The 13,237-nt window shown below is 33.4% G+C and overlaps 2 protein-coding genes across 3 annotated transcripts; both read left to right on the top strand.

Moving 5' to 3' along the window:
• The first annotated feature begins 313 nt into the window (after positions 1–313).
• LOC129888364 (probable glycosyltransferase At5g03795) lies at positions 314–3,052 on the top strand. The gene is made up of 4 exons (XM_055963351.1): positions 314–1,279; positions 1,367–1,497; positions 1,793–2,141; positions 2,256–3,052. The coding sequence occupies exons 1-4, from the start codon at positions 479–481 to the stop codon at positions 2,901–2,903; spliced, it is 1,929 nt and encodes a 642-aa protein (XP_055819326.1). The 5' UTR covers positions 314–478; the 3' UTR covers positions 2,904–3,052.
• Positions 3,053–6,648: 3,596 nt separating this feature from the next.
• Positions 6,649–11,291, top strand: LOC129889311 (probable glycosyltransferase At3g07620). Of its 2 annotated transcripts, XM_055964566.1 has the most exons (6): positions 6,650–6,774; positions 6,850–7,003; positions 8,073–9,013; positions 9,116–9,246; positions 9,744–10,092; positions 10,392–11,291. In XM_055964566.1, the coding sequence occupies exons 3-6, from the start codon at positions 8,114–8,116 to the stop codon at positions 11,043–11,045; spliced, it is 2,034 nt and encodes a 677-aa protein (XP_055820541.1). In that variant the 5' UTR covers positions 6,650–6,774; positions 6,850–7,003; positions 8,073–8,113; the 3' UTR covers positions 11,046–11,291. The 2 variants fall into 2 exon arrangements, with proteins under 2 accessions (XP_055820542.1, XP_055820541.1); XM_055964567.1 differs by lacking the exon at positions 6,850–7,003 and having other exon boundaries at positions 6,649–6,774.
• Positions 11,292–13,237: the final 1,946 nt, after the last annotated feature.

Raw genomic sequence — 13,237 nt, 5'->3', positions numbered from 1 at the left:
TTTAATTTTAGTCTCTGTGTTTTTTGATTATGCCCATAAAATTTTTTGATTTCCCAAATATTTATATTGGATCCAATTAAATTCAAATTGAATATCACATTGGATCGATAAAACCCTTGTGAACGTAGTTACTGCTAATGTTTAATTTTTTTTACAAAGGATTAATGTTGTAAATTGTAATAATTTAGTGCTGTTTTGGTCATATACTAATAATTTTTCATTCCAGAAGCCAAAAATTGTTTGGACTTAATTCAAACTTGCCGAAGAATAGGTCATTACATTTGTTCTTCTTCTTCTTCTGTTAGGGCTAAGCAGTGCATGCGGTATTTATATATAAAACAGTCTGAAGCTATATCATAGCTAACTTTTCTTCTTTTCCCTATGAATTTGCTTTTTTTATGGTTTTATCTTAAAGGATTTTTGTTTGAAATCTCTGTATAAATCCTTTTGGTTTTGATTAATTCAACAGATAGAAATTATGGCTGCTTCTGATTTTCTGTGCCGGGCTGAGACCAGGAGTGTGTTATGGGTAATGGGAGGTGTTTTTGCATTTTCCATACTTTTTCAATTTTGTGAACTTCCATATGGAAATTTCATAGGTTCCTTATTTTCTGGTTTGAATTTCAATAGAATGAACTACATGAATACACAAATCAATTTTACTACTGGATTCGATGCGAAAATCAGCAGAAACGACTCTATTTTTTCGATCGAATCAATGAGAAGTAGTAATCCTCAAGGTAAAACTTCAGTTCAGTCATCTACACAGCTAAATTACAGTTCTGGAGTGGAATTGCTGAAACCAAACAGGAATTTAGAACCAGAAAGGGCTAAGGAATTTGGGAATATATTCAAAGGTGGCAATGAACAAAATAAAGATGATATTATCCCTCTACCACCACCATTGATTTCACCAGATCCACAAGTTGATGATAATTTGACTGCTCCGAGTAGTTCTCATAATCCCTATGATGAAGTAGCTGTTATTGTTCCTTTAAACTCGAATGCCACAATACAGCTGATGAATTCACCAGCTCCCTCTGTTTCACATAGGCATGTTGACACCGATAATTCGACCTCTTTGGCTAGTTCTCATAAGCCAAATGAAGCAACAGGGCTATTAAGAAATGATCTTCCCTTGTCAAGGAATGGTTCCACTGTGACCAAAAGTACTCCTGCTGCGAAGAAAGCGTCAGATAAGCCAGTGGAAGGTGTAGTGTCAATATCTGAAATGACTAATATGTTGCTTCGGAGTAGTCACCCCTCAAACCTTCTAACGGTATGTCTAGGTATATGTAAGATCAGGAAATGCTAATTCAGTGAATCGATTCGTTTCTAATTCGTTTTACTTATTGAATTCTGGCAGAATCCGATGTGGTTTTCAGCCGGTGATGAAGAATTGCTGAGTGCAAAATCACAGATTGAAACTGAAGCTAACAGTATCGGTGATCTTGGCCTATATGCACCAGTTTATCACAATGTTTCAAAGTTTAAAAGGTACATTTGATTGTATATATTAGTGGTTTTCATTGCTTACAAATAAATTTTTGTTCATCTTGTCGTAGAAAGATAAAATTTATTCATTGCTACTGTATCAAATTTGGCTCTTAACTTGTCCGGTACAAGCAAGCATCATTTATAAGCTGTGTACTGCATAATCTGCTTGATCATCCAGGGTTCTGTCAGCTTTATTTTGGTTATTAGTTACTTACATATTGGTTTTTGCTGGTTCGGATGAATTTTGAGAAAGCACTTAGCAGTATGTTTACCAGATTTCATTCATCAAATGCAGGAGCTATGAGTTAATGGAACGGAATCTCAAGGTTTACATCTATAAGGAGGGAAAGAGACCCATATTCCATCAACCAAAGCTCCATGGCATCTATGCTTCAGAAGGTTGGTTCATGAAGCAGTTAAAAGCAAGCCAGCACTTCCTCACCGATGACCCGAACAAAGCACACCTGTTTTACTTGCCTTTTAGTTCTCAAACTTTGGAAGAAGTGGTGTATGTGCCTGGTTCTCACAGCTTCGATAAGTTAAAAGCATATTTGAACAATTACCTCGATTTGATCAAGGGAAGATATCCATTCTGGAACAGAACACAAGGAGCTGACCATTTTCTTGTTGCTTGCCACGACTGGGTATGTTGTTACAAGTTTTTGTTATCATCTCTCGATGTTCAATCTGTTTCACTTTGATTGGAGCATAAAGAGTTGTGTATGGTTCTGAAGTGTCTTTCTATTCTTTTGTCTTAGGCCCCGGAAGAAACTAGGCGTGAGATGGCCAATTGCATAAAATCTTTATGCAATGCTGATTTAAGAGAAGGATTCAAGTTGGGCAAGGATGCTTCTCTACCGGAAACAAACATTGTCTCAACTGATCCCTCGAGAACCCTTGGGGGAAAACGTCCTAGCCAACGGAAATTCCTTGCTTTCTTTGCTGGAAGTATGCATGGGTACGTCCGTCCTATTCTTTTAAAGCATTGGCAAGACAAAGATCCAAGCATGAAAATCTTTGGCCGGATGCACTACAGTGACTACATCCTGCACATGAAGAGCAGCAAATACTGTATATGCGCAAGGGGTCATGAAGTGAACAGTCCACGAGTCGTGGAGGCTATTTCCTACCAATGTGTTCCCGTGATCATATCTGATAACTTTGTACCGCCATTTTTGGAGACATTGAACTGGGAAACGTTTGCTGTTTTCGTCCAAGAGAAGGACATTCCTAATCTGAAGCCTATACTCGAATCAATCCCGCTAAGAAGATATCTGAAACTGTATAACAATGTGATGAAGGTACAACAACATTTCCTTTGGCATCCTGAACCAGTAAAGTATGACACCTTTCACATGATACTTCATTCTATTTGGTACAATAGAGTTTTCCAGATTGCATCCTAGTTTTGGATTTGATGATATTGTAGCTTTTGTAAGGAAAAAAGAGAACAAATATATAGCACATTATTTCGATTGATTGGTAAATGCTGCTCTCATTGTGCCAATTTAAAGGACTACACACATCTACATCTTTAATGTAATGGTACAAGGTGTAAAAATCTCCTTTTATTTCTCAAATTTTGTGCCCAATTAAATTAAGACAATTAAATTGTAACTGAGGGATGGTCGTCTTGTTTGCAAATTAGTTATACAGGATTATTACGGGCGATTGTTAATGCGATGATTAATAATGAAAAAAAACAATGTAGTGATGATTAATACTATTAAAGAGGTTGTTATACATGATTAGTATTAAAGGATATTTTATTTTATTTAAACACTATAAAATTATTTTGGCTTAAAAACATCTAAAATAAGTCTATTTAAACGGCTCTTATTGTTATCTCAAATTTTATCCCCACATGAAATAATGTACAACTATTTAAGCCCCTTTATTATAAAACATACTAAGTACTTCATAAATTGCCTGAACTACCTCAATTAGCTGACATATCATTATAAAAGTAATATTATATTAAGTTCCTACAGAAAGCCAAATAGTTTGTACATATTACATTACTAATAACCTAAAAATATCAATGGATTTCATAGTAAGTCTACTTAATTTGTCACAACATATTTACTATACCTAAGCCGTAGCAATAGTTTATCTAATGTAGCAGATTTGAAGAAAACGTTACTCTCTCTTTAATCCTTTTTCTAGGCTAAAAATTAGGGATATACTTTCGTGATTTTGGGCTAATCAAAAGGAAAGGGAGGAAAAAAATCATATAGTACCAAATATGTTACTCCATTCAAATTTAGGAATTACGATTTTTCTTTTTCCTTTTCTATTCCTTGATTTTAGGCACCAAATTTGGTAAAATTGGTCATTCTAATTATTTTCTTTTCTACCGTACTTCCCACTTTGGAAACATTCCAGATCAAAAATGTCAATAAAACTTTGGCAAAACTTTGACATTTCAAAATAAGAACGTTTGGATTATATCGATTACATCGAAAGAGGTAGAAGAATACACGGCATATAATATAAATACTTACAAAGTGCACATATATTGCGTGCATTTTATATGCAAACTGTACGAAAGTTGTATTTAACTGGTATGTTGCTTGTATTTGTATTAAATTTGTATAAATGTTGATTTGTTGTATGAAAGTTACAAATAAATTATACGTATATAGTATCATACCAGATTTTTTGCTCGATTAGTCAATCTTCTGTATGAAAGTTATAGTGTAATTGTATATGTGTCTAAATTATGTTAGTGGTACCTTCCTTTTTTTAGTATGTGTTCCAAAAGAATGTTAGTCAGAAATAATTCGATTTTAAAATCTTATTATTTTTTATTTTTAATAAAATACTTTATAATTAAATAAATATTTAAAATTTGTTTTAAATAACATATTTCAAAACGAATGCATGAAATTGTAATGACTGGCAGTCGTAGAAAAGGATTAGTTAGGTGTTAGATTTGCATGACATAATGGGATGCTAAACTCTCTGCCGCTCCAACTTCACTTTATTTGCTCCTTTTTTAAAGTTCGATAACAACAAGAAACACGTGTCACAAATGTACTCATTTACCATATTACTATGTTTCATCCTTTATGAAATACAAGCAAAAAAGATGACAAAGTGTGAAAAAAATATTATATTGTATAGTGAGGTTAGTGTAGTGAAAGAGAGAATTGTGACAGAATTTATTTTAAGTCTTCAATTAATTTATTATTTAAAAGAGAGTAATTAATTTTAGAAATATATTTTAATGATGAAGTTTTGGGCTCTTCAACTAATTCAAAATTGTTAGAGCTATATGATGTTGTTGGGTTGTTGTATTCTGGAGGAAATAAGTCAAGTGTTATATTGTTGGATCGGTGTAGATTATACTGCAATTGACTTGAATCTTCTTAAAAAGAGTGAGCTATCTGCGCGTCAACTTGATTAATTATATATTTATTCATTTTTATTAATTTTAATTTCAACAGTAATTTACTATAATATGTGATATATATACACCAACATAATATGATAAGTCAATTAATAAGATTTGTTTGACTTATTCAAGTTCTTGAGATGGTATTCATCCTGTTAAACGAATTGAGAATGTAACACATAAATCAACTCTAAAATTGAATGGTTGCTACAAAGAATAAAATTCCAAGGATATAGGCAAACGGTAATGAGCAATCTGCTTTGTATATAGTGTAATTAATTTAAGTTTTATCAAATATATATCGTACTGAAATTTAACTTTTAGTAAATAAATGTATATATATCAATATCATCGTGGAATATAAAAATATAAAAAAACATGATTAACTCTTTTTTTTTTAACCAAAGCATGCACACTTGACACTTGTATGATTCTATCTAGGAAGTGTCAAATTGGCAAAGTTTATTTAAAATTGAAGATATTAAAATGAGTTGAAATAGAAATCGAGTTGAGTGATGACCCACTCAAATTTATTTTGGGTTTAAATGAGCTAAAACGAGTTGGATCATAATCCGTTTAATTTGACTCGATTAATCTCAATAATTTTAACATATTATTATTTATCTTTTATAACTACAATTTAATTTCAACTCAAGAAAATAAATAAAAAATTTACAAATGGATATATAAATCCTAGATGATATAAAATAGATAGTGATTCATACCTTCAATATGAGAACATAGATTACACCAATTGAAATAAAGAGTCTTAAAATGAGTTGAAATTGAATATTAGATTGAACTCAATTGAAGATTCCTTTTTAAATAAATTAAGACTTGAACGGGTTGAAATTGACCCAATTCAAATTAGGGACAATTTCAAATACATATAGTTAGGGTCAATTTCAAATAGATACAATAAATTAATTAATTTACAACAAATATAACCATATTTTATTTAAATAAAAAATAAGCAAAAATTATAGAAAATATATAATGACTACACAATATAACTTGCAAAAGTCATAGAAAGTATATACTGACTATACAATATAGATTACTTATACATGAGCTATACACGGATTATACATTATGATACATTCTATACATGAAATATACACTGAGTATACATTAATATACATCGAATGACCCTTTTTTGATAATTAAAATGACCCAATAACCACCTATTGTAATTATTCCTTCAAATTTTTTTAAACCCAATTTATAAAATTTTAAACAAATTTTGATCAATCAAATATATATATAAAAAAAAAAACTTCATATCGAACACACCCTTAAACAGAAGTGGTCAGCATATATTTAAATAATAGTAATGACTCTAAAAACTTTCTTAATAGTAATGACCAGTAGTACTAATAAGTATCAAAATAATGCATTATTGGATGTACATATATCATAAAGGGCCGCAATATGTTTGTATTACTCCACTGGTCCCAATTTATGTGTCATAATAAATTTTTAATTGTGAATTTAAATAATAAAATTTATATATTTTAAAATTATTATAATAAAAAAATAAAAATATTTAAATAATATATATAAAAATTAAATTAACTCTAAAATTTTAAGTGTGACACATAAATTAAAATAATTCAAAATAATGTTACGTGAAAAAGCCAATGTCGCTGTAGCTGTAGGTGCCACTTGGGGAATATCTGGGAACAACGGTGGGCATATTTGTCCGAACACGCTATTAACTAAAACTTTAGATTCATTAATCAAAGCCTACTCATACTCTTCCTTTTACTTTTTCCACTTTATTGCTCTGATTACTGGAAGAAAGAAAAAATAGCCCAAGAAAATACAAAAGGAAAGCTCAACAGATAGATACTCCAATTATTATTTCAAATCTTATAGAGGTAGTAAAAGAATCTTATTTTACTCATGTCATGTATATATTGACTACTAAAATAAGATTTGCATATTTTTATTAGGTATCATTTGGTTGTCTAATGTTACAACTGGTCAACTCAATTCAAAACCAACTTTTCCAACATGATGAAGCTGCTCAATATGTTCCATTTTTATCCTCTTTTCTTGAGTTAACTGAGTAGCCAAACGACTTCTTTGTCCACTTTTGATCTGCAGGTAATTGAACCTAATAGTATGTTTGCACTTCATTTACTAGTGTATCAAAGCGGAGTCAGAAATTATATACTATTTAACCCTTCTGTTAGTTCGTATATTCACTTCTTTGGATTTTGAACACCCTTGATGAAAATTTCTAACTCCGCCATTTTGTATAGTTGGTTTTGTTGGGTTTTTCGTTTCGTGATGGATGATTAATTTGACTTTCCTTTGGTGATTTGGGCTGAAGCTACTTTTCCTTTTTTTTTTTTGGGTGTTTACTGTTTCTGTTTTGTTTGTTTATTGACCAAATAGCTCTTGTATTTCTAAAGTGTTTGTCTTTTTATGGTTGATTTATTTAGTAACAGAGCGAAAATTTTGATTCTGTTTTTGGTTCTTGATGAGCTTGAGCATTAGTTCAAGTTGAGAATCCTTCTCGTTTAAGGTGGTTTAACTGTCTGTTCAAGTCGAGATCTGATTTTCTTTAATATAATTCCCTCTTTAGTAAGTAGCTGGGTGTTGTCCCACTTTTTCGTGGGAGAGGCCAGGGAGCTAGCCTCCCCTTATTAGTAGTATTATTTCATAATCACGCAGTTCCTTATTTTTCAATGTGTATTATTGTTTGTTACTTCATCTGTTTTGTATCTTGCTATTTTGTTGTCATATTTTTTGCCACTTGTTCAATGTATTTCTCTTTTGAGCTGAAGGTTTATCGGAAATAACCTCTCGGGTTAAGGTATGCATACATTCTATGAGGCTAGAAGCTCGGTTCGGGTTCGGCCAAACCCAGTAACTTTTGCTCATATAGTATATTTGTATTAAGAAGTTTATTAAATACTTACAAATAGTAAGTTTAGAACCCATATTGACACTTGAAACCGCCGTTGTAAAATTCAGAACCCATAAGTTTAAAACTCTGGCTTCACCTTGCTTGACCCTAACCTCCCTAGACCCCACTTGTCGGATTACACGGGGTATGTTGTTGTTTACTGGTGGTGTTTTATTGTGTTACTCAGGTATTGAATTACTGTGAAATAGATAGAAAAATAGTTTGTGGCAATACTGAATTTGAGATTTGAAAATTATCCAGGGACAGTGCTGTGCTTTTTTCACTCAGGGTGCTGCTTGAACATGGGCTCTATAATTCGATATCATAATCTGTTTGAGACTAGACGACTCATATGTCTATTGGGCATGGTTTTTGGCCTTGCTTTGATGATTCAGTATTTTGGTTTTCCATATGGTTATGCCCTGTCTTCTTTGTTTACTGCCAATGGGGGTCAAATAAGCAGCTCGCAAAGAGTAGATCAATCTGGTAACTTCAGTAGGTCAGAAAACTTGAAACATGGTAGCGTTTTGAATGCTACTAACACAAATCTTATCCATGAAGCAACTAATGAAACCAAGCTCTCTAATGCAAAAGATGAAGAGGTAGAGGATGCTGCTATGCCTCCAATGAATGAACATTCTGGTGATAACTTAACTGAGGACGTTGACCCTGAAGATGAATCCCCTTTTAAGGATTCAGAACTGGACAACAAGTCAACTGGGGAAAGTTTAGGAAGAAATAGTAGCCTACCTCCAGATAAGGTTGCTGACTCTGAATATGATTTACAAGCTTCAAATGGTACATCTGAAAGTTCTTTATCACGCGTGGTTGATACTGATGGGGGAGGAAGTATTTCTCCAGCGCCGACGAAAGCTAAGTCATTGGAGTTGAGTCCCACAGCTTTGTCTATTGCACCATCACTATCGGTTGCAACACCTCAGGTCAATCTTGATGCAAAAAAAGAACCTCCATTGATATCTTCCTACCAGAACATATCTGAAAAAGAAGGAAATACAGGCCATCTACTTGAAAGTGATAAAATATCTGTGCAAAAACGCACTGACCATGCTCCTCCTGTTAGTCATTCTTCGATAAACAACATTCCTGTTATGAAGGAGTCCGACAAGCCAAAAGGAAGTGCAGTATCAATAGCTGAAATGAACATAATGCAGCAAGAGACTGGAACTTCATTTCGTTCAATGGTATGTATGTTACTTTGGTACTCTCCTAGTGGGATATGACTTGTGTAATTGACCAATAAATTCGTAGATATTCTAATTATGTAATTTTGATCTTTTCTGTAGAAACCACGGTGGTCCTCAGATGTAGATCAAGAACTACTACATGCAAAAAGTGTCATTGAGAATTCTCCTCTGTCAGGAAATGAACCTGGCTTATATGCTCCTTTGTATAGAAATTTGTCAATGTTTAAGAGGTAATAGAACATGGTAATGCATATGATGAGTCAGCCCTCGTGTAATCTAGGTTTTTACGACATTGGAGGTGTATTGGGTAGTACTGAATTAGTCAGATATTTATGCTTTGTTACTCATCAACTAATAGTTATGCTTTGTAGTAGCTGCTATCATTTGATATTTTAGTGTCAATCATCATAAACATCTTCTTTCTTGGTGCATGAAGTGACTTTCGTTCTTGCTTTGAGCCAGTTGATTGTTGCATATTCTCAATTTCGGAAAATAGCATGATAGGAATATGCTTTCTTGCGTACTTTACTCTTTTTTACAGAAGGAGCACTGCATGACAGGTGGAGAACACAGACCTCAGTCCCCTGCCTTGAGTTTTTTAGTTTGAGATACATGAGATTTTCACTTAGTTCTTATATTGTCACTGGTGGCATTTGTGGATTTGCATTTACTCGTCTTCCAATATGCTTGAGGCGCATTTCTCTGATCTGACATACATCATGTGTAGGAGCTATGAATTGATGGAGCAGATTCTCAAAGTTTACATTTATAAAGAAGGTGAAAGACCGGTATTCCATACGCCAGTTCTTCAAGGAATATATGCTTCTGAGGGTTGGTTTATGAAGCTCCTAAAAGGAAACAAGAAATTAGTTACCAAGAACCCCCAAAAGGCTCACCTGTTTTATCTACCGTTCAGCTCTCGTATGCTAGAAGAGACCTTATATGTCCCTGATTCTCACAGTCGTAGGAACTTGGTTCGATATTTAAGTGATTATCTCAACATCATTATCCAAAGACATAATTTTTGGAACAGAACTGCTGGAGCTGACCATTTTCTTGTTGCCTGCCATGATTGGGTAAGTTTTGGGTTCTTCCTTTAATTGGATTTCCTAAACGTATATCACAACATCCGTTTTGATTCTCATAGATTTTATCCATACTTCTTTCCAGTCTAAGATCTTTTGTTTTCACCTTTAATGGAGTGCTCTGTTGTGTGCACCATTTTTTTCACATTATGGATTGGACCTTATCTTTCTGCATGTATACACACAAGCTCGTCTTATAATTTCGGTGTCAAAGATATAGTTACATTCTTTTTATAGTTAAGATATATGAATTTCTGTCGGATACTGAAAAAGGAATTTTGCTTCCTCAGGCCCCTGCAGAAACAAAACGAATAATGGCTAATTGCATAAGAGCTTTGTGCAATGCTGACATTAGAGAAGGCTTCCAATTTGGTAAAGATGTTTCGCTTCCAGAAACATATGTACGTCAAGCTAAGAATCCCCTTAGAGAAATTGGGGGAAAACGTCTTTCTAAGAGACGGACTCTTGCTTTCTTTGCTGGCAGCATGCATGGTTACCTTCGCCCTATCCTATTGAACTACTGGGAAAATAAAGATTCTGACATGAAGATTTTTGGCAAGATTAGTAAAGTAAGCTATGTCCAATACATGAAGAGTAGCAAATACTGTATATGTGCAAAAGGTTATGAAGTCAACAGTCCTCGAGTAGTGGAGGCCATTTTCTACGAGTGTGTCCCAGTGATTATATCTGATAATTTCATACCCCCGTTTTTTGAAACATTGAACTGGGAGGCTTTTGCCATTTTTGTTCCAGAGAAGGACATTCCAAAACTGAAAGACATACTCGTATCAATCCCAGAGAAGAGGTATCGCGAGATGCAGCGGAGGGTTAAGCTGGTGCAGCAGCATTTCCTTTGGCACGTCAAGCCTGTAAAGTATGATATTTTCTACATGATTCTCCATTCAATATGGCACAACAGAGTTTTTGGAGTAAGACCTAAGTGACAAATGTACACAAATAGATAGTTTTCAGAGTTTTAGATGTTTTAGTGCAGCATTCTTTTGAGAAATATGTAATAAGTTGCATCAATGTATCTCATTATTTCCTGTACATAGCCTTGAGAAGAGACAATTTGTTGTTTCATTTTCTGGCATCTCTCTCCTTGTTTCTTCTCTTATTTGGACAAATCTATAGTACATCTTTGTGCTTTGCTAGTTGATGCACTATACTAGAAACCTTTGACAGACCAATATGGATTGTGGTAGAATGCTAAGTAATTCTTCATTTTAAATTAGAGGTCCTCTGGGTATGGTGTCGGCATTTGTTAGGGAGTTAACCTCCAATTTGGGACTTGGTGCAAATTCGAATTTAATCCTGTTTCAATATAGCTACCGGATATTGGATAGAAAAAAAAACCTTTGACAGAACATGTTTACTTCTTTGGTCATGGATAACCAAAACTTTGGTTTACTGAAAAGAAGTAATATTCCTAATAAAATATTGGTCGCAGTATGATTATTTATGCAAAATATCTTTAGGTGAACTTTGGTGATCATACAGAGTAATGGAAAATGATTGCTGACTTTTTGGGAATTTAGTACTCAATCATTTACCTTTTAATAGTGGCCTAAACAATTTGCAAAATAATTCATTTTGTCTTCTAGACTTGTGGTCATGAAAATGGACCCATTTACTGTTCACCTTAATATTTCTTGACAAAAATAATTTGTTCTTGCCAAGATGCAAGTATTGTTTACTGGAGAACGGTACAGTTGAAATTATCATGAGATCAAGGACACGTTTATTGATTTAACTCGTTGATTAATTTTTTAGCAGTTAAATATGTCATGAAAATGAGCTTAACAAGACCAATAATGAAGCAAAGTAAATTAAATAGAGCAATAGAGCTTAGTTGCTTGATGTTTTAACAAGATCAAGAGATAGTAAGGTGTGACCAGTTCTAGATTCGGAGACGATTCAATGTAATTGCTTGAAAGTTGAGACTTAGTAAATAATATGAAAATAATAGAAAGCTTGAAATTAAGAATATCAATGTATTGCTTTAGTATTATCAAGGATCCCACCCTTTACAAGTAAGTAAAAACTAATATTTATATGCAACAAAGGCAAAACATAATCCAATAGGAAGGTTCACTCGAATCCTAAAATACTGTGTTCAATAAAAACATTTCAAGTGAAAATATCATTACGTGTACCAAATAATATTCCTCTTGTTAGGTTATAATTGTGGTTGTCCGGTTTATAATAGTGGATTCTTTTTGTGTAAGGACCACTTATAGTGGTCAAGTTGCCCACTACAATTCATCTCCCACTTTGGCTATAAATTGTCAATGTTGGCAATGAAATGAAACATGAGAAAGAGAATTTATGATGCTCTTTTATATTCCCTTACTCTCTTTCCTTTATAAAATTGTCAAGTTAGTTAATTTATAACATGTTATCAGCACGAGGCTCTTACTATTTTTTTTCAAGGTAACAAAAAGCGGTAAGAGATTTATTTAATTTTATTTTCATAAAATAACAAATATTTCAAAACTTGAATTTGTGGCTATGGACATTTCTGGAAAAGGCTACTCCTCATGGGCACTAGATGCCGAAATTCATCGATGGGTATGACAGACACCATCAAAGATAATAACACGACATCTAGTTAAGATCGTGCAAAATCTATGATTTTCCTCCGTCACCATCTTAACGAGGGGCTCAAATTACAATATCTTACATTAAAGGATCCCCTGAAATTGTGAAAAAATTTAAAAGAAAGATATGACCACCTGAAGTTGGTCATGCTTCCACAAGCACGTCATGACTGGTTAAATCTAAGACTAATGGACTTTAAAAATATAACTGAATATAATTCTGCCTTATTTAGAATTATAGCTCAGTTAAATTTATGCGGAGACGAAATCACTGAGCAAGATAAACTCAAAAAAATATACTCCACATTTTCACGCGCGAATATGCTCCTGCAGCAGCAATATCGCGAATTGTTTTTACGAAATATTCTGAATTACTATCTCACCTTCTTATTGCTGAATGACATGATGAATTATTAATGAAAAATCATGATAGTCGGCCCGTTGGTTCTTTGCCACTTCCTGAAGTGAATCAGACAAATTATAACCAACGAAAAAGAGGCCATGGCTTCAGTCGTGGTCGTGGTCAAAAAACAAAT

This window comes from Solanum dulcamara, chromosome 5, assembly GCF_947179165.1.
Source record: "Solanum dulcamara chromosome 5, daSolDulc1.2, whole genome shotgun sequence".
In the NCBI taxonomy this organism is placed as follows: domain Eukaryota; kingdom Viridiplantae; phylum Streptophyta; class Magnoliopsida; order Solanales; family Solanaceae; genus Solanum; species Solanum dulcamara.
The sequence above is the reverse complement of the archived record's forward strand: the minus strand, read 5'-3'. Positions and strand labels throughout refer to the sequence as shown.

What these genes read in the sequence shown, in the direction of transcription:
- LOC129889311 (XM_055964567.1), top strand. Translation starts at nt 8,114, where the DNA reads ATGGGCTCTATAATTCGATATCATAATCTGTTTGAGACTAGACGACTC. An exon ending in GAACTTCATTTCGTTCAATG is followed by an intron (nt 9,014 to 9,115) that starts GTATGTATGTTA and finishes TCTTTTCTGTAG; the next exon opens with AAACCACGGTGGTCCTCAGA. An exon ending in TTGTTGCCTGCCATGATTGG is followed by an intron (nt 10,093 to 10,391) that starts GTAAGTTTTGGG and finishes TTGCTTCCTCAG; the next exon opens with GCCCCTGCAGAAACAAAACG.
- LOC129888364 (XM_055963351.1), top strand. Translation starts at nt 479, where the DNA reads ATGGCTGCTTCTGATTTTCTGTGCCGGGCTGAGACCAGGAGTGTGTTA. An exon ending in AATGTTTCAAAGTTTAAAAG is followed by an intron (nt 1,498 to 1,792) that starts GTACATTTGATT and finishes CATCAAATGCAG; the next exon opens with GAGCTATGAGTTAATGGAAC. An exon ending in TTGTTGCTTGCCACGACTGG is followed by an intron (nt 2,142 to 2,255) that starts GTATGTTGTTAC and finishes CTTTTGTCTTAG; the next exon opens with GCCCCGGAAGAAACTAGGCG.